Source organism: Delphinus delphis, chromosome 3 (assembly GCF_949987515.2).
Source record: "Delphinus delphis chromosome 3, mDelDel1.2, whole genome shotgun sequence".
In the NCBI taxonomy this organism is placed as follows: Eukaryota; Metazoa; Chordata; class Mammalia; order Artiodactyla; family Delphinidae; genus Delphinus; species Delphinus delphis.
This window is the reverse complement of record NC_082685.1, coordinates 118,747,331-118,773,461: the sequence shown is the minus strand read 5'-3', so window position 1 is coordinate 118,773,461 and position 26,131 is coordinate 118,747,331. Positions and strand designations below refer to the sequence as shown.

The 26,131-nt window shown below is 43.9% G+C and overlaps 1 protein-coding gene across 4 annotated transcripts in view; it reads left to right on the top strand.

The window, feature by feature from the left end:
* The window catches only part of PIK3R1 (phosphoinositide-3-kinase regulatory subunit 1), an 86,021-nt gene extending 63,895 nt beyond the window's left edge, over positions 1-22,126 (top strand). For 2 of the 4 annotated variants that reach the window (XM_060009387.1, XM_060009389.2), the window contains exons 5-16: positions 818-949; positions 1,730-1,931; positions 2,136-2,215; positions 13,689-13,791; positions 14,343-14,441; positions 14,560-14,740; positions 14,991-15,116; positions 15,834-15,976; positions 16,184-16,360; positions 16,459-16,527; positions 17,223-17,393; positions 18,507-22,126. In XM_060009387.1, coding sequence (XP_059865370.1) covers positions 818-949; positions 1,730-1,931; positions 2,136-2,215; positions 13,689-13,791; positions 14,343-14,441; positions 14,560-14,740; positions 14,991-15,116; positions 15,834-15,976; positions 16,184-16,360; positions 16,459-16,527; positions 17,223-17,393; positions 18,507-18,696 — 1,673 coding nt within the window. In that variant the 3' untranslated portion in view covers positions 18,697-22,126. Of the gene's footprint in view, positions 1-817; positions 950-1,729; positions 1,932-2,135; positions 2,216-9,861; positions 10,207-11,802; positions 12,278-13,688; positions 13,792-14,342; positions 14,442-14,559; positions 14,741-14,990; positions 15,117-15,833; positions 15,977-16,183; positions 16,361-16,458; positions 16,528-17,222; positions 17,394-18,506 lie in introns of those variants that run through there. The other 2 variants (XM_060009391.1, XM_060009390.1) reach the window with 2 other exon arrangements.
* The last annotated feature ends 4,005 nt before the right edge of the window (positions 22,127-26,131 follow it).

Below are 26,131 nucleotides of genomic sequence, written 5' to 3'. Positions count from 1 at the left end.
TTGAGAGTCCACCTGCCGATGCAGGGGACATGGGTTCGTGCCCCGGTCTGGGAAGATCCCACATGCCGCGGAGTGGCTGGGCCCGTGAGCCATGGCCGCTGAGCCTGCGCGTCCGGAGCCTGTGCTCCGCAACGGGAGAGGCCACAACAGTGAGAGGCCCGCGTACCGCAAAAAACAAAAAAAAACAGAAATCTATTTTCTCACAGTTCTGGAGGCTAGAAGTCCCAGATCAAGGCAGGTTTTGTTTCTTCTGAGGCCTCTCTCCTTGGCTTACAGATGGCCGCTTCCTTGCTGTGTCCTCATATGGCCTGTCCTCTGTACGTGTACCCTCGGTGTCTCTTTGTCCAAATTTCCTCCTCTTATAATACCAGTCAAATTGATTAGGGTCCACTCTAATGGGCCCATTTTAATTTAAACACCGCTTTAAAGGCCCTGTCTCCAAATATATTCATATTCCGAGGTGCTGGGAGTTGGGGCTTCAGCATATGAATTGTAGGGGAAACATTTCAGCCCACAGCAGGAGCCCTGTTTTTTGTTGCCCCCGAAGTCTGGGAATGTGTTCCTGGCATTGTGGGCAGGGGCCTTCATGCTAAATGCTTACAGGGTGGGGGACAGACCTACACAAGGGAAAAATGTTCTATTCGAAATGCCAGGAGCAACCCCTGCAAGAAACACTGCTCATAAATACACAAGCATCTTACATATGTCCTCATACTGCTTCCTTTCATGTGTCACACTGAAGTCGCACATTCAGAAAATCGGCCCAACCAGTGCATAAAATGTCTGAAAAAATTTTTTTTGCATATTTCTACCATAGATGCTGCCTCCGTGGACTTGGAAATGATCGATGTGCACGTTTTAGCAGACGCTTTCAAACGCTATCTCCTGGACTTACCAAATCCTGTCATTCCAGTTGCCATTTACAATGAAATGGTTTCTTTAGCCCCAGGTGTGTTGTGTCTTCTGAGAACCTCCCTGAACGTGTATTGAGATGTGGATGTACTTGTCAACTCAAGGGCTGCAGATAAAGAGAGATTTCTTAGAAAATGTTAGGAGGGGTCTGCCCCCACCCCCATCAGCACAAATTCCCTCCCTTACCAGGGCATCCGATAGAAGAACCAGATTCTAGTTTGCTTAGGAAGGCCGTCCACATGTTGAAATGGCTAATTGTTAACCTTTTATCAGTATTTTAAGGTTCACTACGTCAGCGAATGCCTCAGCGTGCCAAGTGCCATCCCTGGATTCAGGGAACCGGACTAGGACCCAGGGACTGGGGATGTTCCCATCAGCTTCCTCCAGTGGCCATTAGAAAATGAGTTGAGGGAAGAGGACTCTCCGTTTTAGGAGCTAATGCTCAGTTAAAGTGCTTTGGGGACAGGAAACTGGTTCGTAACCTTCAAAGTTAAAACCTGTGATACTTATCTGATGCTCCTCCGAATTAGCCAATCACACTCAAAGCCGCTCCGTGGACGGCAGCACACCGAGAACTTCTTGTGGTTTTGTACACCAAGAGTTTCTTGCATTTCCATTTGACTTGAGATTTTGACTTTCTCGTAATGCCTTTTCTAATGAGAAGAGCAAATGTATTGTCTGCTGTTTCTGATGCCTTGGTTTTAAATGATCCCTCGGTAGCTAGAACAGAAATTTTCTAGGTGTTTATTCACTAACAGCTAGAAACAGTCTCTTATTCCTTTTGCTTTCTTTCTTTCTTTCTTTTTCTAACCTGTAGAAGTGCAAAGCTCTGAAGAATACATCCAGCTGTTGAAGAAGCTCATTAGGTCGCCCAGCATACCTCATCAGTACTGGCTCACGCTGCAGTATTTGCTAAAACATTTCTTCAAGCTCTCTCAAACGTCCAGCAAAAATCTTTTGAATGCAAGAGTACTCTCTGAACTCTTCAGCCCCCTGCTTTTCAGATTCCCAGCAGCCAGGTAAGTGATAGAAGAGCAACCTGGATTTTGGGGTGATGAGGGTGGTCCTAAGTTTATGGGTCATTAAGCTCCTTCTGAAGATACCAGTTCACAAATGCTTGTACATAGTTCCATCAGACACATTCATTTGAATATGCAGAAATGAAAATAAGTTTGTTGTTTGGGGAAAAAGGTATCTAATGGATCTTTTTTTTTTTTTTGTAGTTCTGAGAATCCTGAACACCTCATAAAAGTTATAGAAATTTTAATCTCCACCGAATGGAATGAACGCCAGCCTGCACCAGGTAATGCCTTCGGAACGTTTAAAATTCCCTCACTGTTCGTTTTTTAGAGCCTGAAAAATGGTGGTTTTTAGTCTCCTCTGAAGTGCTGTAAGTTTCTCGTGGAATTGAGATCCATAATAACATGTTACCTCATGACTTAAGGGGAAAATAGCTGGGCAGCAGCGCTATGGGTCAGTATTATCCAGCTTTTGATATTTGTGGCTTTTACATGGTCTTGGTTTCAGGTGAGGGTTGCTGGGAGAGCTCCCCGACCCCCTTAACTTGATGCTTCTGGTTGTTGCATAAATTATGGCGTTGATTTTCGTTGCTGACATTTTTGTTTTTCTTTCTCATACTTACAAAGTAGGGGATTTATAATTACTATATAATTTAAAGTATTTTGGAATGTGTTTTTTGGAAGCAGGTAGGCTGAGAAATGTCTTGTCAAAATAAACATTTATAATAATGCAAGTAGTATGAAACTAGGGGTCTACTGCAACAAGTTCGAGCAAGCCAGACACTTCTGTGAAAGCAGGCTGGCATTCAATTAGCCGTTTAACAAAGCGGGAAATGTAGACCGAGTTAGCAGTGGATTTCATTTACACTGATGTATTTTTCCTCTACTGTGGAAAGTCTAAACAACCCTACTTTGCTGTATACTGGTTAAAAGTGAGCTGGTCATTTAGAAAGTGATGAGGGCACTAGAAGTGAAGTGGAGTTTCAGGACCAGTAGAAGGTGTTGCTTGTAGTCTGAATTTATGTCTGGAATTTAATTAAAACATCATGAATTTATTATTTATTATGAGTAACTCATGCAATTACCAAACTTATCTCTGTATGAGCAAACGTGGGGACCCAGATATCAGTCATGCAATGGCGGACCATGTTGTGCTTTTTATTAAGGTGTTCCATAGCTAGGCTCAGTTGTTTGCATCTGGAAGGGGCAGACAGAGAGGTGAGGGCCTAGACTTAAAACCCACCTGTAGGGATGGGATAAAGGATGGGATGGGTAACCACTCATGAAACAGGTATTGGGAAGGGCTTCTGTCGACAGATCCAAAATACGGGATCCACAGGTAAGAGTGGCAGCATAAATACTACGTAAGGCAAGCCTGGTCCATTCCAAGTGTTCCAAATCCCAGCAAGCAGGATATGTAACAGGGATACCCTGGATTGTAAACCGCATCAGAGAAATCTGTCAACAGGTACGGCCCAGGACTGGAGTTCCAGAGGGTGACCAAAAGGTGTCGTATCGTGTGACTGCTTGGGTCACTCGATAATGGATTTGGGAGCTCTGTGTTGGTGTTCAAAGGCTGCCTTTGGGCTCAGTAGGAAACGATGCAGTGATAGATTAGAAGTACCCTGTGGGGAGGGGACAGGGGCAGGTGTGAACGTGGCACTGGAGCCGTTTATTGACTACCCACTCCTAGACTGATCACATGGGTGGGAAGAAAGAGGACCAGCAAGAACAGAACAGGACCCCCGGCCAAAGGATCGAGCTACGATCTTTCACTTCCTCCTGACCCGTGTGGAGGTCCACCTCAGAGAGAGGGAGAGCTGGGCCCTGCTTGCAGGGAAGGCGGGGGAGGTGCCCAGTCTTCTCAGTGGCCAGCTCTCTGGAGAGGGGGGAGACATGGAAGCTAAAAGCCAGACAGGGCTTGACACATACCCACAAGCGAATTTATCGCATGGAGTTTTCGAGAATTTCTGCTACACGGGGTGTAGTAGAATCAGTGGTGGAGTTTAATGCTTCTGCTTCTGGTGTAAACTGGTTAAACGTCTTTCTCAGTTTCAGCCTAATTCCACCCAAGAAAAACTTCATCTGCATCTGTTTTGATAATGCACACTTAAGACTGCTTGCTATGTCATAGACCCTACCTACATCCTTCTACTAAGAAATTGGTGTATCAGTTTCAAAGGCAGATGGATTAGTTCCATCAGCTCTGTTCAAGAACGATCCATAAAGCCTTGAACGTTGCTAGACTATCCCAGAACACATGCAGCCTCTTCCAAAAAATTGCATCCAAGTAATTTTTAAGTCCTAGTTGGAGGCATTTCCCCCTTTGTGTGATCTCTGTCAACTATTCTGCAAATCGTATGGGACTTAGGGAATTAAAAGGTTGCTTCAGCGTCTCTCACTGGTGAAAACAGACTACCCACCCCAGGACAGCGTCCTCATTAACACCTTTGTATTCAGGAATGGCTCCAGTGCAGATGATTGGCAGGGCACCCTGGGTTAGAGAAATGACTTCTTTGGCCTGGTAGGAATGGGATGTTTTCATGGAGTCTTTCATCATTACCCCTGCATGTGCTCATCCCAGTGGGCTGGGAAGCACCGGCGCATCTCCAGGGAACACTCGTAAGTCATCCATTTGCAGTAACTTTGTCATGAATAGAAATGAGTGCTTGAATGATATTTGGGGGGTGGAGGACAAGCAAGACTATTATGGGGCAAATAGACACCTTTTCTAGTTGTTATCAGTTAGAACTTGAGATGATAGGCAGGGCTAATGATGTGTGAGGCAGCATGTCAGTTGCAATAAGACCCATTAGCACACAGCGTCTCATTAAATTCTGGGCAGGAGGGTGTGTACTGTAAGTATAAAAAGAATTTGAGAGATGTGGTTGGTGACTTTTTTAGTAGACAGGAAAAGCTCATAGGAAAAAAAAGAACTTGAAATGGGCTTCGAAGAATAGGTACAATTTGAAAAGGGGAAGGAGAAACAGCATCTCAGTTCAAGGAGTTTCAAAGATTTCTTCAAAATAGATTGGAAAGGACAAAAATAACAGCTTGATATTTTTACCGGATTTGAAAAAGCAGTAAATATTTTAGGTGACAACGTCATAAAAAGCATCACTTGAGAGCTGAATGCATTGTCCAGCTCTCCGTTTGCACGTGAAGAAACTGAAGACCACAGAGCTTGACGGTTTCACCTGGTGCCACCCCAACCAGTGTGAGCCAGAATGGGTCTGCCGGGGGTGGGGCACCCGGCCCAGACACCAGGCTGCTGCTTTGTCTGCTACCCGGGCTTTTGGAACCTTCGTGGGCAGCGGGACTGCCCGTAGTGTCCAGTCAAAAAGTCCTCCGAAGTTTCCAGCAAGCGATAGACCAAGAGTAGGTGATATTTGTACCTATAGGTCACATACAGTGAAGAGCCCCAGTGCGACTGTTGGTAGCTTTGGGGATCAGGCTCAAAGTCGCTCCGTCGTGTGTCACGCAGTGGAAAGAACAGTGCAAGTCACGTCTGGGTTTGAATCCCAACTCTTGTTGCTTACTTACCGAGTTCATCACCGGGCCGTTCAGCCTTTCCAGACGGTGTTCCAGTCTGTGAAATGGGAATAACGCCTCTCTCCTGGGATGGTTATGAGCGTTAAATGAGGTGAGGAGTACTGAAGCTTAGGACCCTGTAGTATGTCCTTGGTGTCGTTGTGTCAGCTCTGGCGTTTAAGGCCCTGCCGGAGCTGGCCTCGTTCAGGGCTCCATGTCCTCAAGCCGCCTTCCTGGTTAGTGCCGTCTGAATCCTACCAGGCCGTTCTCCCCACTGGTCCCACATTCCCATGTTCCCGACCAGCGGAGCCTGGCCTCAGGATGCCTGGAGGGGACTTAAACGCAGATCTGAAAAGGACACTCAGTGGGCAGTTGCTGCCCCGTGGGCGCATTGCTTGGAGGGAGGAGGATGCCTTCCTCTGACGCCCTTTGCTCCGTGTGCGACTCAGGGAGTGGAGGCGCCTGGATCTCAGCACTAGCCCCAGCGCCGCCGCCCCCCCCCCCCACCGCACCTTGCCCAGTTGCCTTTACGCAGTGCACACAGTGCACAGCCGTCCCCAGTGGCCCCGAATAGTGCCATCCTCTTCATCTGCACCCAGGGAGCTCCTCCCCTGCTTGATGTGCAGGGTTTTGACTCATTCACTACATTTATGTCCTTAAGCCCCTTGTCCTCTTATACTGTAACTGTTCTGTAGTTGTTCTGGTAGTTTCATCGGCTTAGCTACATTTCTCAAGGACAAAGGCTTCTCCTTTTCAGCTCTTCTTAGCGTAGAACTGGACACAGCGTAATAATCATCCAAATTAAATCTCAAAGAACTCTAACACACCAGCTCATTTAATGCATCCAGCATACCTGTGAAGGAAGGCTTCTCCCCCCGTAGGGAGGGAAACTAAGGTTTGAAAGGCTAAGCACAGAGTAAGTTCTCCGAACTTGGTTGACAGTTTGCTGTTCTCTGTTACTAAAAGTCTTAAAAAGGGTTAAAGCTGAACAGCGGGTTTTCTTGAATCACTTCGTGTTACGTTTACCCTACTGATCCTTAGGTCGCTAAAGTAGATTTCTATAGGGCAACTAAGGTAAAAACGGACCATTTAACACTGAGTGCCTTTGAATGAAACCCATTATAAGTGTATTTACATATTTCAGATTTCATGGATATATTCAGAAATATTAATGTAGCATAATTGAAGTTTAATATTGCACCCTCAAGCCCAGAGGGAAAATAAATGACTCTTTCTCCCCCCTGCCCTTCTACACCTGTCAGAGTTAATTTTTAACCGCTGGTGCATTTGCAAAACATTCATCCTGAAGAGCCCGATTCATGAATCTTGTTTTAAATGCTCTGGGCTTGGTTTGCAACCAAGACTAAAGCAAGCACTAAGGTAGAAGGAAATGACTTTCAAAGAGTTTTACTTTTCTCTGATTTATTTTTTATTGGGTTTAAAATGTGGTCTGACATTAGAAGGTTGTTTCAAAGGTGAGAAGTGAAAGTTTGAAAAAGCTGCACGTGTTTAGAGGGGCAGGAGTAAGCAGGCAAGGCGTGTACTAGGTTTTGTCAAAAAATAGGAAGTTTTATTCGTGCTCTGAACAGGAGATGTATTGGAGGGTATAGTTCAGTTTTACTTTTGTTTTCACGGTGCAGCCTTCTCTTTCTCTCAAGGGACATCTGAGAGGGCAATTGTGGAGAAGGGGTCCTTTTTTCTACTAAGCAATGGGCGCACCTTTTCAGATACTTTGTAGAATGTATCACTTGTATGCATCTGTAAACCTGAGTTTATTTATAAATTCAAATGGACATTTTTCTTAGTGCAGGGTCGTTCAGAGCCCTGGATGTGGACTAAAGAATTGACATCATCCTGAAGGGCCCTTCTGGCCTAAGTTGTCTTAAGTTAAAATTATGAAAGGAGGCATTCATTTAACCCCTAAAAGAAGATTTTGGCTCATTTATTTTTTTCTCAAACGGGTTTTTTTCCAAATGGGCTTTTGTTCATAAATCGTGGCCCTTGACAAAAAACCATTTAAGAAGCTGTGCAGGATGAAAGCTGCTCGTGGAGCATTTGCTGCTTGATGGTGATTGGCACGTATGAGATCGTGTTCAGTCTGTAACTTTCGCACTGTTTTAATGATTAAGGGACATTTTCCTGACTAGATCACACCTGCTGAGAAGTGACACATGGCCTCATTTTGCTTCTGAAATGAGTTTTGCAAAACTTTGAGAGAGAGGAAAGTAGTAAGACTTAGTGTTTTGAAGAATCTAGAAGGTAAAGATAGTTTTTCAATTATGTAAGGTTTCCAGTGTGGTAGACTAGGCTTTGGGTTTCAGAAATTACAAGTTTTCTTACAAGAGCTTATTAGCAGGCATGTGAAAAATATTTCCAAGGTTATGACATCTGTGCATTTGATTTATTAGTGATTTCTTAGTGAATCATATAGATTTAAGTGACAGTTGGGCAATTATATTTATTTTGTGTGAACTTCTGGACATAGTGGGAGATGAATGAAATACACAGAAAGTTGACCGTTTTCTCTGGAGCAGAAGTTACTGATTCTGTTCTACCAGCAGAGGGCTCCCTTTTTAAGCTAATGAAGAGCATGTTTTTTGCAGATCACTAAATTGACTAAAATTGGGAAAAGACTCAGCTCACACTTTGAGTAATATAATAGAACTTCTAGGGTAAATGATTGTACATATTGTGAGAAATTTGAAGCAAAGTTTTCAAATCTATTTTAAGACTTTCTCTAAGTAGAGAGTGTGCCACTTCCCAGTAGATAATTTTCTTCTGAAACGGGAAATAGACTGTCAGACTAGAGAACACTTTAATCTTAGAAGGTTTTGACATGACATATCCTGTGAATCCAGACAGGTATGCTTATGTGACTGATGTTTCCAAGGTTCCCAGCTTCAGAAAGACTATTTTTTAAAGTAGGGCAAGATTATGCAGCTCAGGAGGCAAGGGTATTCTGTGAACTAACCCTATGTCTGTGATCAGCTGGCAGGAACTGTGTCTACTCACTTACAGACTAATTTTTTCCCAATTGGAAAAGTAGGTGTTTCGTATGACCTCAATTGCACCAAAGGAGAGCTTGTAAAATCACTTTCATTGTGAGTGTAGCAGCACTTCCCAGATATTGCGAGTAATTCTGAAGCTGGTTCCTGCCTGTCTGGACTCTTGTGTCAGCCCCTAGATCTTCCTTTGTCACTGCATGTGACCTTTGGGTCACCTTGTCATACAGAGTCTGAGGGTATTATAGACAGAACCCGTGTTTCTTCAAAGATAATTAGAAAGCAGCTTTTTTTTTTTTTAATTAAACTAAAAATAGAAAACAAAAGTTTTGTTGTAGGTGTGAAAGTTTTTGCATGGGGCTTAAAAGAAATTAACTTCAGTTTCACTTGTTAATTTTTACTTTCTCTGGCAGAGGGAAGTAAAGAGCAGGGCAAGTGAGTGGAGAAAAAGGAGTTTAGGACCAAACATCGGAAGTTCTGGGTTCTGGTCCTAGTGCTATAATGTTATTGCAAACCACTTCATTCTGGGTGAGAAGCGTACACGTGTGTGTGTGTGTGTGTAGCATGAGGGAATTGAAGTGATCTCTAAATTTTTTTTCTGGTTTTAAAGCTAGTGATTTTGGGATTTTACATTGGGTTAAGGTTCTTGGGATAACAGTAAAGCCGTCTATGCTGATGTGAGTGGAAATTTTCTTTGGCCAAATTTTAGTTCTTTAAGTAGTAGCCAACAGTCCTAAGTTTGGTTCCTTACAACTTTTTCGAATAAAGGGAAGAAAAAAAAATCCTCTAGAAAGGTGTGCCATTCTCCTTGCCCTCCCGTCCTTTGCTCCGTGTAGCATCTGCACCAACCTCATGCAGGCAGACCTTTTATGGCCATTTTAACAGGAGTTGAGATTGACTTCATACAAACAGCTGCAGAGTAGAGTTTTTATCTTGGAGTGTATTTTTAATACAACGGAGCTTAGTGTACCCATGCCGAGGCGCAATACTCTTCCCAAGGAGCCTCCTCCTGGGAAACGTTTGGAAACCTGTTCCCTGCAGGGTGGCTCCGCCGGGCTCTCCTGTGACACCTGCGGGGCTGTCTGTGCTGGTATGTGGGAGGAGGTGGACGCGAGCAAGGCACGGTGTTCTGGGCAGCTCTGAGAGGTTCAGGCCTTTACAAGCAAGGCTTTGATTCTATTTTTTGCTGAACTAGCTCAGCCACTTCCTGTGTTTGGCAGCGCCTAGTGCCTCGCTGTACTGTGGCCACTTGAGCCCCGCGAGCCTGCGAGCCGCGCGCCGCCGCAGCCGGTTCGAGAGCCTATTTTAGGTCCCCTGACAATGGCCTTCTCACTTCCTCGGCGAGGAGGAGGAGGAGGACCTGGGCTGGCACTGGCCACTTGTTAACGATGATGACAACTTCGACTTGGACTTGGGCTCCCCTCCCCCACCCGAAATCCCTAGCTCAGCAAATATTTGAACCTGCCCAAGTTAATCATGAAGCCGCGATCGTTATCTGAGAGGGACGTGCGAGCGCCCGGGCTCCTTCCCTCCCCGGCGCAGCCTCGGCCCCGGCGCGCAGCCGGCTTCGGCTTCTGCACGGGCGGCGGGCACTGAGCTGCGCTGCTGCCGGCGGCGCGTGCGAGCCTCGGGGTCCTGCGCCGCACAGGCTGGAGGAATCGCTTTTCGGATTTTTTTTTTTTTTTTCCGTTGTCGGATACAGGCATTTCTAAGGGAAACCGTTGAAATGCATAACCTGCAAAGTAAGTTGCCTTTCGTTTGGGTACAGCTCTGCCCCTTGGCTGTTTCACTGTTTCGGGGGACTTCTCTGAAAGGTTCATTTCTGCAGTTTGTCTTCGTGTGTGTGTGTGTGTGTGTGTGTGTGTGTGTGTGTGTGTGAGAGAGAGAGAGAGAGAGAGAGAGAGAGAGAGAGAGAGAGGGAGAGAGAGAGAGAGAGAGAGGGAGAGGGAGAGCGGGAGAGATAGTAAGCGCTGCCTGGGGAGGGCAGATGAGAGATTAGGGGAGACACTCCCCCATTTCCTCGAGGGGCACAATGTGAGAGAGAGATGGGGCTTCGGTTGGAAATGGGGAAGGAGGAAATTACCAAGTGCTGGTCTGGAAGTTGGGGCCTGGCCAGGCCTGGGAGAGACGTGGAAAGTCACCTGTCTCCCTGCCCTCCTCCCGGGGTCTACCACATGGGTTCCAGCAGCAGGACCGGTTTGCACCAAGTGCTCCCAAAGGCATGGGGGACAGGTCCCCTCCGGGCTGTCGCGCTGCCCTCCACAGCTGCTGGGAGGACTTGGGTCAACATTTTTATTAAATTAAGATTTTTTTTTCTGAGGACATATCCCCACCACCACCACTTTTCTTTGCATTTAGGGTTACTTCAACCTTTAGGCAAAGAGAGCCTGTGAGTGGGAGACGGTGGGAGGGTATAGGTTGAATCTGCCTGCCTCCTTAGTGGGAAACTGAATTAAACTGGAGGAGAGACACGTGAACAGTGCTCAGAGGCTGTCTTGCCTTTGCTCTATTTCTATATATTTTATGATTCCAAATTTGACAGAACGTCTAAGAATAAATTTCCAGGGCTTCTGTGTTCTTTAAATTGTCACAGAAATATGTGACATGCACATGTACGTAGATCACACAGCCCACTCTAGTTTTTTAAATTAACTACATTTATATGGGTGGGGGGAACCTTTTCTCCCTTCCTCCCCTCTCACGGTAGGAGAACTAACATTAATTTAGATTTATAGGGGAATTGGTTTCCTCACATTAAATACTGCTAAGAAGGAATAATAACATTTCTTCCCAAAGTGAGGCATTTGAGATGGAGGGGACAAAAGCCCCCCCACTCCGCACACACACACAAGTGATTACATCACCCACCCCCCCCTCAAGCAGTATTTAGCCCAGTAAATCTGAAGATGGGCTCATCAGTGAGAAATACTTAGCAAAGATAGCTCTGCCTGTACTCTACATTCTGATATGTGGCCCCTCTTTTTTTTGGATTTTCATTCCATATTCTATAGTTTTAACTGCAGTGTTTAATAGAGATTTTTGCCTCTACCTTTTTTTCATTGTGCTGCCTGTAATGTAGCCCGTTTGTGACAGTGTATAAGTTGAGTTTGCAGTGAATTACGGAGGACTGAAATTAAATATCCAGAGTTCTTGATCCTTCCTGCTTTTAATATATATCAGAGGCATTTTAGGACTTTAAAATATATCTTGAGTATACTATTTGGATGCCTTTGTAAGATTTTTAAACCAAGAAATGACCGGGCTATCTATAAACCCAGATGCACTGGGGGTGCGGCGGGGGCGGGGGGGGGAAGCTACGTGCCGCAGCGTATCAGCTTTTGTCAACCTGCCAAGAGCGGAGCGTACCATGCTGCACGGAGCAATAAAAAAGGAATTAGAAAACTCACGGCTAGAGAAGAACAGTCAGATTAAACACCTTTTTGAAACGAAGAGCGTGTATACATTGCAGTTCTGTTAAATGTAGGATCTTCGTGAGATTTGGGGCTGTGTTAAGGCTGGTGGAGAAGAGAAATGATGAAGCAGGAGTGGTCTGGTGACATTTTTCTGACTTGATTGGCTGGGGTGTGTGATGTCATAGGTTACAGTGCAGCCCCTTATAGGTTTTGAAATGAATTCCAAGACACCATTACAAAGAAAGCCGGACTCTTTTCTTATAACTGAGCTCAGCCCAGGAAACTCTCGCACAAATGTACAACACTGTTTGGAATATGGAAGACCTGGATTTAGAATATGCTAAGCCAGATATAAATTGTGGCACAGACTTGATGTTTTATATAGAAATGGATCCACCAGGTAATACTGCAGTATTCTTGTAGAAAGCTGGTTAATGTTGTGGCATTTAATCTTTCTGACAACTACGGTTAACAGCTCCTCTTTGGATGTCTGTTTTTATTCATTTGTTCTAATTTAATGAGTTTGCTCATAGCTTGAAAATGAAACAAATGGTTTGACTGCCTGTGGGAGCAAGTCAGGCTGTGTGGGGTAAATGCTTATTCTTAGTTGAATGGCTATAAATTGGATTCCAGTTTTTCACTGGTGTCTTTTGTTGCTGTTTGGGTTATATTGTTGTATGTCGTTCCTTTAATTAAAAGGATGCAACCTCGGTGCCGCTTTCTCTGTTGACAGTGGATGAGGACAGTGTGGCCCTTGGCAGTGATAACACTCGGTACTTTAGAAAGCATGTACCAGTGCTGCTATCAAATGTAGCAGTGATTGCAACTCAGTTCTAGGTGCCCTGAAACTATTCTGAATCAAATGTTGAGACTTTGTCTGCTCTCTCTTCTGTTGAGATACTGCAGTGAGAGAAGTTGGCTTCTTCCCATTACTGAGTCTCGGTCTTTATAAAATATACCTGCTAGACTCCTGACATTTTTTGCTTAAAATAATAACAGTGCTTTAAAACTTATGACTTAGAATTTAGCTAGACATCCTAGACTTATTTTGCTTTCTCAATTATTTATTTTCGCCTTCCTCCCAATTCAGAAACACTGCAGTCTTTCTTTATTTGTCACCAGTTGGTACATGAATACTGATTTGACATTGAGGAAGAGGGATATGGTTTTTAATCACTCTTGGCATAATATAGAGCACAGTTATCCAATAGAATATTATCATGAATACTAAAGAGATTGAGGTCACAGAGGAGTTTCTTAAAGTGGCTTTTGGCAGAACAGTGCCTGAAATACTAAGATTAGAGAAACCCAATTCCGCCTCTTAAAACATATTCCTGTAGATGAGCTTTTTTATTACCACAGCAGCATTTGTGGAGGACAGAAACCAAATTTGTCTCTTATAATTAAATAAGAGGAGGAAATTAAAACCAAGCCATGTGATTCCTTCTGCTGTTCTCTTTGTGGTCTCTTACTTTAGATAGATTTGACCAGATATGAAACTTTAATTCAACTCAAACCTGAAAGTAGAAAATGTCGTGACTGAGTCTGGGTTTACTTTGAAATTCATTCACACGGCCAGCCCATTTTATTTGTTGGTCTCTAAGCTCTTCTCTTTTTTTCCATTATGGTCTATAGTCAAGAAGATTTCTGATTTTTTTTTTTTTTTTTTTTTTTAAGAAAAGGTTCATGGACTCGTGCATTATTGCTGTGTTTCACAGTTGAAAATGTTACTTAAAGGAACTTGGGTCGACTTTTAAACGTTTATTTGTAGCTGGGACTGCAAAAACTTTTTCTTTCTCCTTCATCTACAGCACTGCCTCCTAAACCACCAAAACCCACTACTGTAGCGAACAACGGTATGAATAACAATATGTCCTTACAAGATGCTGAATGGTACTGGGGAGATATTTCGAGGTAAGGCTACAGAGACTCTTTGAGTTTCTCACCAGAGCTAGGGAGTTTTAGATGAAGAGAAAGAAAAGCAAAACGCACCAGCTTGCTAAGTTCCATTTTTAGGCTATCATCCAACATAAGCATGAAGCTGGTTCCCTTCCAAAGACGACCACAGAAGTCACTGAGCTCTGGGGAATTGTGGGTGCTGGATGCCACAGGAAATTAAATACCCGAGAAGTTTCATTGCTGACAGACAGAGCTGTCAGGGGGGCAGCAGGGTGAAGTGGCACTGCCTCAAGGCAGAGTGTAAAGTCACTCTCTTTATTAGACCAAAACTCTAAGAATTAATGTTATCAGCTTCAAGTGGCATTTCTCGTCTCAGCTTTTTTTTTTTTTTTTGAGGGGAATGAAGAGTTGGGAGGAAACCTTTTGGGGATCACGACTTTCTGTGCTGATTTGTCAGAATGACTTGTGTGTTAATTCTTAAGCTCTGAAAATACAGTTAAGAACATGTAACACGAGAATCACCAAATCCACTAGGTGAGCATTGTCTCATGTTCTTTTCACTTCAGGGAAGAAGTGAACGAAAAACTTCGAGATACAGCTGATGGGACCTTTTTGGTACGAGACGCATCTACTAAAATGCACGGTGATTATACTCTTACACTAAGGTGAGTTAGGGCATGTGGCTAAAATTCTAAAATTGGCGTGTTAAAGGGGATGGGAGAACACGCTTTTTTTTTTTTTAAAGAGAATTCTAATGCCGTTATTTATATATTGCATTTGCAGGAAAGGAGGAAATAACAAATTAATCAAAATATTTCACCGAGATGGGAAATATGGCTTCTCTGACCCATTAACCTTCAACTCTGTGGTTGAACTGATAAACCACTACCGGAATGAATCTCTAGCTCAGTATAATCCCAAACTGGATGTGAAATTACTTTATCCAGTGTCCAAATACCAACAGGTAATCACATACTCATGTTAATATTTTAAAAAGCTACTTTTAATGTTTAGAAACTATTTTGAAGCAGATGAATTGCATGTAATCAAGCTTGAAAAACGTTCAGACTGTAATTTTGTGATCACAAGTGTCTAGTGGCTCAATAAAATACTTTCACAAAATAAATGACCATTGTTTGAGGATTTTTCCCATGTCAGATAAGTACCTTATCAACTGAATTTATATTTTGTCCATTTTCTTCTAATCCTTCCAGGATCAGGTTGTCAAAGAAGATAATATTGAAGCTGTAGGGAAAAAATTACATGAATATAACACACAATTTCAAGAAAAAAGTCGGGAATATGATAGATTATATGAAGATTACACCCGTACTTCCCAGGTGAGTTTTCTGTGAAAATCACATTAAAATTGTAGAGCTCTTAGTTACTAGAAGCTAATGCATGTTATATTCAGCTTCAGAAAAAGAATTTAAAAGGTTGCGTTTTTGCCAGTAAGAAAGTGGGGAGATCATTTATTTGTGAATCGTTGATTATTCTAATAATTACTTACTATAAACCTTTTAAATCAAGCCTGTAAGTATCAGAATAATAAATTAAGTTGGATTGGCATAACGGCAGATTGAAGAATTCTCTTTAGAGTGAAAGCTAATAATACTGGAAGTGCCACAGACTTGTCTAACCTCTGAAATGGGGATTTAACCCTGCGATGCCCTTACTGTGAAAGGGTTGAGGCTACATGTACTGCCTTGTTTTCCTAGAGGCTTTAATCTCCTCTAGACCATCACGTATCTGGGACCGCCAGAGGGAGCAAAAGGATGGCATAAGCTGCTGATAAAGTGGAATGGTTTTTAAAGAAGATGAAAACTGTAGAAAACTGTCAAGCAGTCATCTTCCAGAGACTGGGAAAGGTCTCCAAAGGAAATGTGTGCTTCTGTGATACTATTTTAAGGGCTTTTATGACTTTGAGTCCCACCTTGCTAACAAAATACTTGCGTGCCACATAGTAGCGCCGGTCAAATGTCCTGGTAGTGTCTTGCCGTAAGAAATTGTCTTTTCTGTGAAAGGAATGACCTTGTCTTATTAAAATTGGGTTGCAGGAAATCCAAATGAAAAGAACAGCTATTGAAGCATTTAATGAAACCATAAAAATATTTGAAGAACAGTGCCAAACCCAGGAGCGGTACAGCAAAGAATACATAGAAAAGTTTAAGCGCGAAGGCAATGAGAAAGAAATCCAAAGGTTGGTGACCCAGGAGGGTTTCCACTGCCCATGTGCTAGAGCACCACAACTCTCTTAAACTGTTTAAAGGTGACCTCGCTTTCTGTGAAACGACAGGGAGAGAAAGCATTCTTTACCTGAGGAAAACTGCTGGGAATCAATACTGCAACCTTGGGGGAACTTTCCTGATGCTCCAGGTAATTACGGATGCATTGCTCTTGCCTACAGGATTATGCATAACTATGAAAAGTTAAAGTCTCGCATCAGTGAAATTGTCGACAGCAGAAGGAGATTGGAGGAGGACTTGAAGAAGCAGGCTGCCGAGTATCGTGAGATTGACAAACGGATGAACAGCATTAAACCAGACCTCATTCAGCTGAGAAAGACAAGAGACCAATACTTGATGTATGTACTGGAAATGGAACCCTGCACGTGCATGACTGGTCATTGCAAAAATCAAGGATCGGTTCTTAATGCATTTTCCTTTTAAACCTCTTTTCCAGGTGGTTGACTCAGAAAGGTGTGCGGCAGAAGAAGCTGAACGAGTGGCTGGGCAATGAAAACACCGAAGAGTAAGTAGTTAGCACAAAATGGGAGGTAGCAAGGGTGTTTTTTCATTTAAGGAAAATGCACAACTTGCTTCGTTTGCAGAGAAAGTGAGGAATGGAACGTCTCGTAGGAGAAAATATTATCAGGCTCATTACCCAGAATTTTAAAAAAGGAAAGTTTAGCAAAGGAGAATGCAGATTTCCTTTTCCCCCATGGGGCTTTGAAGTGACATTGTGTCCGTGATGATGTCCTGGAACCGTCTAGAAAATCCGAACATATTTTGGGACCAATGTGGGTGGGGGTGGGGGTGGTGTTGGGGGGAGACAACCCTGTTTAGCATATTTTTAAAGCTTAAGTATATGTTTTGTTTCAATTATTTGAAAACTGGTGTTCCTCCTAGTCAATCAATTTCCTGATCTAAACTGGACAAACGGGATGGTTTAATACCTTGCTGTCTGCCGCAGGTAGCTACTGACTGACTTGAAAACAGGAAGAGTATCACTTAGTGCTACTAAAACTCTTTGTTCGGGGGTGGGGGTGGGGGTTGAAGGCTAAACTCAATGAGGAAACTCAGGCCAGAGAGGCTGGTCGAGTCAGACCCGCAATCGCTGGCCTGACTTGCTTGAAGGAGGGGCAGGAACTAGATCGAAGCGAGGAGAGGGGCAGGCTGCTGGCTGCCATGTACTTCATTTAGAAACCTTCTCTTCTACCTTTGTAGCCAATATTCGCTGGTGGAAGATGACGAGGATTTGCCCCACCACGACGAGAAGACGTGGAATGTTGGCAGCAGCAACCGAAACAAAGCCGAAAACCTGTTGCGAGGGAAACGAGATGGCACTTTTCTGGTCCGGGAGAGCAGTAAACAGGGCTGCTACGCGTGCTCCGTAGTGTACGTACCCCCAGCCAATTATTTGTCTCGTCAGACAGCTCAAGGAGGTGTTTCATTCATTCAGCCAGCCAACCACGCGGGCAAGGATTTGGAAAAGTTCTAACCTTTAAGAGTGTTACGGTAGTACAACGGTGGAGAAGAGGAAATGAGACCTACTGTTTTCAAGTCTAGGCAGGAATGGCTGTCGAGTAGAAAGAAACCTGCTGTTTAGGTGGGAGACTAGGGCTTGGGAGAAGTCCTGTTTTCCTTTTTCGTCTTTCAAGTGGAAATAGCCACACTTGCTGCTTTTTGGGGGGGGGGCTTCCGTATAGTTAGAATCTGAGGCGATCCACATGGAAGCACCACCCACAGGTAAAGTCCCCATCAGCGACAGGTTAAAACAGTAAGAGAAAGGACCCTGCTCACTGTCCCTGAGATGAGTACACCCAAGAGAAGACATTTCCGTCCTATGGCCTATTTTCCTTTGTTTATGTAATAGTTCGGGGGTACTTTGAAGAGTGAGGTTGGTTCACTGACATTATTTCAGAGACATGAATGTCCTCTAGGAGAGAAAGGGTCTCTGCGTATTTTATAGCCCATCACCTCCCTCCGTTTAAGCAGAGAAATATTGCTATAGGAAAGAAATGAGACCTTTGAGTGAGGACAAGGGAATAGGAGACTAGATGGAGAGGTATGTGGACAATTCCAGGCCTGCCTGAAAGGAGGAATCCTGTTAATAATTGTAATGGTACCACTCTGGTTGGGCGGCAGCGCTCATAGGAACGGCTAAAGTCACCACCCGTTGCCTGCTCACCGCGCTCTAGGCATCCAGCAAGCCCCTTCCGTACACCGCCTCATTTCTCAAAGCTCCCCTCTTACAGACAGATGACTACTGTCTCCCTCTTAGTCCATGCTAAAGATGACAATCCAGTGGCTCAGTGAAGCTGGGTTACCTCCCGAAGTTACTCACTCAGCCAGTAAGTGACAAGGGACAACTCCACGAGTCTAGGGCTCCCCCAGGACTGGTCCCCAGGTGGAGGCTGCCTGCATCGGGGCTTTTCACGATGCTTTTACCCAAAACGCCTCATCCTGGCCCAGCTCACCCAGGCCCTTGTGCTCTCTCTCCATGTGCAGGGTGGACGGTGAGGTCAAGCACTGCGTCATCAACAAGACGGCCACGGGCTACGGCTTCGCCGAGCCCTACAACCTGTACAGCTCCCTGAAGGAACTGGTGCTCCACTACCAACACACGTCCCTCGTGCAGCACAACGACTCCCTCAACGTCACGCTAGCCTACCCGGTGTACGCGCAGCAGCGGCGATGAAGGGCCGCCCTCCCGCCTGCTTCTCACCTTCAGCTCCCCGAGGCCTCCAGCAAGCACAGGGCTCCCCTGCAGCCCGACCTGGGAACTGAGCTGAGGACACCCAGCCGCCCGTCTTCAGAGGTGACTCGAGCTTTCGATCACACGGCAGTAGGGGAAGACACATAACGCGGCGGGCTCGCACTGGGCGACGACCACCGTTCCTCGTCTGGAGTGCTTAATTAGCCTTCCTTCCTTTCCTCTTCCTTTCTTTTTGGTTTTGTTTTTTGGATTAATTTAAAGTCACAACCACACACGACACCAAGAGAAGAAATGCAAAAATCTCTGCGTGCAGGGACAAAGAGGCCTTTAACCATGGTGCTTGTTCGTGCTTTCAGAAGCTTTACCAGCTCACGAGTTGGGACCTTGGAGACCGGAGCGGGGACGGGCTGACGAGCCCTGGCCTGGGGTCGCTCAGTCCAGCCTGGGTGTTGCCGTGCACGGTGGCCCCAGACACATCGCACTGTGGATTATTTCATTTTCTAACGAAATGAACCGATATGTAGCAGAAAGGCACTTCCGCTCACAGGGGACACTTTGGGGAACGTCCGCTCACGTACGTTCAGAGGAAATTCTGTTGTAGCAAAGTGCCAGAAAGTGTTTCATTAAAACTCTACAAACCAAGAAAACCCACCAACAGAAAAATGGAGCTTGGAAAATAGGACTTCAAAATGACATTTAGTATATAAAATATGTACATAATATTGAATGACTAACTATCAAATAGATGGATTTGTATCAATACCAAATAGCTTCTGTTTTGTTGCGCTGAAGGCTAAATTCACAGTGCTATGCAATTCTTAATTTTCATCGTTGTTTGTTACCTGTTTTAAACGTACCTTCAGAATAAGCTTCCCCTGCCCCAGTTTTTGTTGCTTGAAAACACTGTCCCTGATTTTTTTTGTTTGTTTGTTAATATTCATTTTGTTACTCGTTACCTTTTTTTTAAAAAAGAAGAAATGTACAGGATGCCAGTTTAAAAAAAAAATGGCTTCAGATTTAAAACTATGAAATATTTTACAGTTTTTCTTGTACAGAGTACTTGGCTGTTGTTAGCCCAAGGTTAAAAAGTTCATAACAGATTTTTTTGGACTAAATGTTTTGTTGGGCAGTGCCTGATAAGCTTCAAAGCTGCTTTATTCAATAAAAAAAGAGAAAGATATATGAATATGACAAAGTATGGCTGAGTTCAACAATGTTGTTTCAAGACTTACTTAAGATACGGTACCTGGCAATGTTTGTTTCATAAAGAATTGTGAACTTCTTGAATCTAGGGAGGGGAATGTAGCAAAGGGATGTACAGGTGGGGGGGAGGGTGGCAGGATGGCATGCACTTTCTCTTTCTTGTGATTACAGAGAAGTGGATCACTGCAAAGTGAAGTCTTTTCCCACTTTGATCTGCTACTTACTATACCCTCATGACAAATACAAACCTATGGGAATGCTAGGTCTTAGGAAGGCAGGCAGGCAGGGTCCTGGGGCAGTGTTCACCCTTGTTGCAAACACCCATTTTAAAGTATCATTGCTGCATTTAGAAAACCTGTCTCTCTTTCACATTAGACTACCCGTTAACAACCAGCCAACATCCACTGTAGAAAAAGCATGATCTGAAAAGATATTTTTATCTGGATATCTGCTATTTTCCTAGCTTTCCACTCAACTTAGATCAGAAAGCAAACAGACGTGGTCATAATCGTTCCTGCCCCGATTGTGGGGAGCTTGTTCAAGTCATGGCCATTGTAGGAATCATAGTAACAGTCCTCATTCACCCAAATAATTGTATGTGTTACACTTCACCGTGGGGAAAAGGAAGGGCTTGTTAGAGTATTCTTGCCAACTGAAGGCGACAGCAAGAGATCTCTCTCCCCAATTTACATATGCAAAAGCCTTTGGGTTCAGTGGGAACTGTACCTGTGTTGGGAGGAATAATGGGGAGATTAAAATGGAATCTTAACAACTTCAGTTTTCCTTTCCTATTTAGATTCACCACAGCTTTATTTCTCTTTCCTTCAACTACTGGGGGGAAGGGGGTTTTGTTTTGTTCTCTAATGTTGTTCCTTTTAAAATTCTTTTGAAAGAATCAGTCTAGTGGCTGACTCAGTCAACTGTAGAATGTATTTTTTTTTTTCCTTTTTACATGAAGCTACTCATATCAATAGCAATAGTCAGTCTTACAGCCAGACTGTCAGCCCTCAAACTTGACTGTACTGACCTGACCATCTCTCTCACATCTCCAGACAATTGACGATTCCCCTGGTTTTATCCTCTGAGTGTCTCCTTTACAACTATCCTTCCACGTCATACAGAAGCCCAACCATTAGTTAACAGTAGTTTATCAACTAGGCTTGGTGGTTTTTTTAGTCGCACATCTGTGTATGCTATTAAGGAACTTTAATTTCTAAAATATAAGATCCGAGATGGAATATTGTGTTAAAAAGCTACCATTCTGTCCACGTTTTTGCTTCACCACTTCACAAGATGGCATGGTATTTAGGCACTTGCCTTATTTCTGCCTCTCACGAGCAGAAATACAACAGGTTTTTCTTTGACCAGCAAAGGCAGGATTCATCGTTTCCTGTCACCGTGAGTCACAACTTAACCTATGATGCTACGCCTGTGCCCAGTACCCTTCTGACAGCGTGTGGCATGCCATCACGTCTGTCCTTGTAGATGTTTGACCAGCAGGGCTCTGAGTCCAATCATTCATCTCCTAACCACACGGAAGAGCTTATAATTAGGGATGGAGACAGCAGAGGCCCTCCTGATACATGCTTACATCCACGCATTGATTTTCCCCACCCAGCGCAGCATCCTGAAGATACGAACCAGAAGCTAAGCTGAAGAGAGAGGCTGTGATGGGGCTTTAGAATTGGGAGCATTGGGATCTGATATAATACATGAGGGAAAAATCATAACCACGTTGAAAAGGCAAAAAGCCTGCGTCTGCAACACCGGACGACTTCACGGCCCTCGATATATGTATATATGTATATGTGCATGGACTGTGTTTCCAGTACACCTTTCAGCCAAAACAGATCCACAGTCGTTGAGTTCAAGTACATAACAAGCCAGTGTCTAGTACAATTCTTGTATGTGTGTATGGGGTTTTTTTTTTCCTTTGAAGTTGCTTTGTTTTGTCTTACAAAGGTGAAAAGTGTTTGCAAGTGAAGTGAGAAGAAGTTCATAATTCTTTGGCTTGTTTCTGTTGTTTAAAAGTTACTCCTCTCGGGTAGCTGGTCTACGTGACTCGCTGAACTCGGAAATCCTCGTTTTCGGTGTGTCAAGCCAAAATGTGTTCATGTGAGCCGTCACTGTGGGGAACCAATTGCTTTGTCATATAGCTGGTTATGAGCTAGTAACGTGTTTGGGAAGTCCTACTGATGTTCCTTTTTGGGAGAAAAATTCTGCTGGTTCTAACAACTGTGCTTTTGCTATGCATGGTATCCAAGTCAGTTGGAGAGCAGACCCTGAAATTGGAGTTCAGGGTCATTTAAGAAAGGGGCAGTTTATAGCATAATGCCTCACATGGGACAAAGTTCTGAAATGCCAAATTCTTATTTTTTAGAAATCTAGGTATATAAGTTACTAGTATAAATTACTAGTATTATGAACAAAATTGGGTTCATTGGAAACACTAACCGACCTCACCTGGAACTTGTCACCGTGAGATAGCGTGAGCTGCCCAGGGTGCTGCTATTTAAAAACAGAAGAAAAAAAGGCAAAACAAACAAAAAAATCTCATTTATATGTGTGTATTTTTTAAAGCTACGATCTCTTCGATGTTTTTACAAATCTGTTTCTATGACATTGTTAAAGTAAAGTTGGTCTTTTGACGAGAGGGAGGATGTCATGGTCAGTTGTAATTTTGCCTTTACAAGGCACCTGGGGCGGGGGGCGGGGGGACTGTGCCTCCTTGACATTTGTTCAAGCTATAGATTCAATGGAGCTATGTCTTGTTGTTTTAAGTTGCTTTAATGCATTGTATTAGGTCTTCAAACAGAATAAAGTTTGTTTTGAAACTTAGGTTATGGTTTGAGATTTCAGTGATCACCGAAGACATATGTTCTCTTGCTCTTTCGGTTAATAATGTTGCTTCTCCCGGAGTCTCCCACCCACCCCCTTTCAGTGTCATTACATTATCTCATTTTTGTCAAGCGAGAAGAACACATGAATGATGGCTCAGTGTCATTTACATCGGTTCACTATATCCTTAATGATGAAAAGAAGTAGCTCTAGGTGATGTCATTGCAAGGCATGTTCTTGGTCCAAAAAAAATGTGATCTCTACTGTCCCTCAATCCCTCCCCTTCACCATCCAACCCCAAACCTTCAGAATGGTTCTCTACAAACTATCGTTAGTGAAGGTATCTGGCTTTGTCTCTCTGTTCTACAGGCTGCGTCCTTGAAACAGGCACAGTGCAGGGACACTGAGGCACTGTGCAGCAGGCAGAGGTGTGACATGGGGTTCTAGACAGGGAACAAAGATTCACTACAGATGCTGGTTTCACACTCTAGTATCTAGTCAATATATGCAAACCATTCTTAATCTAAAATAACGTTCCCCACTTGTTTTGATTGCTGAATGAATTTATAATGAGGCCACTTTGCACGTACACGGCACTCAACACCTAAGCACAGTGAGGGTCCTAGACATGGAGGCATGGTCTAGTGATGGCGATGAGAGGGGCACATAAGTAATTACAGTCATGGCAACAATGACTAATATACTGTGTAGAGGAGTAACTCTTGAGATTCATTTCCTGCTTTTCCCCTGCTCTGTTCTGTATCCCAGAGAACTATATACTCAGGGTCTCTTGCCCTCTGGCTCCTAGGCAGTGAATCTCCCCTGTGGCGCCAGTTCCTGCCAGAAAGACTCTTTGGAATCTGAGCAGCCCTACTATGCTCCTCTCTCCCTCTCTGTTCCTCTGGCAACAGTGCCTCCTCCCATTTTTATTCTAAGCCAAGGGGTAGTTGCAGCTTTCTGTTGTTGCTAAACCTCTGGTTTCTCTCACCACCCCCAGTTTGGTTTCTGAGTCCTTCCATCACCTGAGTAACCAATCCTCTTTATTCAGGTCTTTCTTTAAGAGCTAGAGTCATTTCTTTTTTCCTGACTGGTCTCTGATTGCTAGACCAAGTGATTATTGTTCATTTAAACTCTTTGTATGTGTTATCTGATTTAATCCTTCCACAATTATGAGTTAGAAGACAATATCTCCATTCTACAAATGGGGAAACTGAAGCACTGAGGCTAAGCGACTTATCCAAGATCATGCAGCCATTAGAACACAGAAGAGAGCACCTAGGCCGTCTGACTCAAGCCAGAGCTCTCCACCCCTAAGCAAGTGCTGAAAAAGGCACTAGGAAGGTCAGAGAAAAGTTCACTAGTTGCTCTTCCTGCTGGGGGATCTAACCATGTGGCTCTCAATTGGTGGACAGTATACAAGTGGCACATAACAAATAGCAGGAAATGGCATGGGTTTGCTTTAGACCACCTAGGTTCCCGAAGCGTGGTCTCTAGGCTAACAGCATTACCATCAGGACCACTTCGAAACCTGTTATAAAGGCCTACTTGAGGGCCCCATCTACTAACTCAGAGTGAGACCATCTGTTGCAGCAAGTTCTCTGGGCAGTTTTAAATGTATACTAAAATTTGAGAATCACTAGAATCACCAGATTGTTGAAATAGTACTTCCAGTATTTTAATTAAAAGCCACTACTTTTTTTTTTTTTTTTTTTTTGCGGTACGCGGGCCTCTCACTGTTGTGGCCTCTCCCGCTGCGGAGCACAGGCTCCGGACGCGCAGGCTCAGCGGCCATGGCTCACGGGCCCAGCCGCTCCGCGGCATGTGGGATCTTCCCGGACCAGGGCACGAACCCGCGTCCCCTGCATTGGCAGGCGGACTCTCAACCACTGCGCCACCAGGGAAGCCCCCAAAAGCCACTACTATTAATGAGTGATATATATTTTACTCTATGGTATAATTTGTGCTCACAGTATAGATTCTATACAGGAAAGATAATAGACCCATTTACAGCTTAGGAAGGCCTAGCTGGGTCTTAGCTCTTTCTTTAACCAGCGATGGGAATTTGACCAACTCCATTTACCTATCTAGACCTCCAACTCCATACCTGTGAAGTAAGGTTATGAGTCCAGAAAGTCTTCAGGACTCCTAGAGCATATACTGTGGTCTGGTGTACTGAATGAAACAACTCAATCCCCCCAGTTCTCCACTTCTAATTTGACCAAAATGATAACCCACAACCTGACTTGTAACTACAGACCACTGAAGTTGTAGTACCGGCCCTTTATCAGTGACAACGGTCAAGAAGCATTAGCCAAATTAGAGTCCCCTTATCTTGCTGATGTCTTAAAGGTACACTCCAGGCGAATCAAAATGGTAAGCCAAGTTCTCGATAATGTGATGAGGAGTACGTTGGAAATGACACTTTGTCCACCTATCTAAAGCACAAGGCACGGAGTCAGAGAACTTGGCCTTCCAAATCTTCTGGGACATGGTGGGAGTGAGGTAAGTATGGTACATTAAGACTTTAGGGACTTCCCTGGTGGTGCAGTGGTTAAGAATCTTCCTGCCAATGCAGGGGACACGGGTTTCAGCCCTGGTCCAGGAAGATCCCACATGCCACGGAGAAACTAAGCCTGTGCGCCACAACTACTGAGCCTACACTCTAGAGCCTACGAGCCACAGCTACTGAGCCCGTGTGCCACAGCTACTGAAGCCCGCATGCATAGAGCCCGTGCTCCGCAACAAGAGAAACCACCGCAACGAGACATCTACACACCGCAACAAAGAGTAGCCCCGCTCGCTGCAACTAGAGAAAGCCCGTGTGCAGGAACAAAGACCCAACGCAGCCAAAAATAAATTAATTAATTTAAAAAAGACGTGATACTTCTTGATACTGTGTCAACTCAAAAATTTTTTTCTGAACTTGTCCCTTAAAAAAATATATCTAAAAATAAGAATCCTGTAAAGACTTAAATGTAAGAACTGAAACCATGAAACTCCTAGAAGAAAACATAGGGAAAAAGCTCCTTATATAGGTCTTGGCTATGATTTTTTGGATATGACACCTGAAGCACAAGCAACAAAATCAAAAATAAACAGGAGGGACCGAATCAAACTAAACAGCTTCTGCACAGCAAAAGAAACAATCTACAAAATGAAAATACAATGAACAGAATGGGAAAAAAATATTTGTAAACCACATATTTGATAAGGAGTTAATATCCAAAATATATAAAACACTAATGAAACTCAATAGCAAAAAACACACAAATAATCCAAAATGAGCAAAGGACCTGAATAGGCTTTCTTTTTAAAGATACTGAAAAGGCCAACAGGTACATGAAAAAGATGCTCAACATCACTAATTATCAGGGAA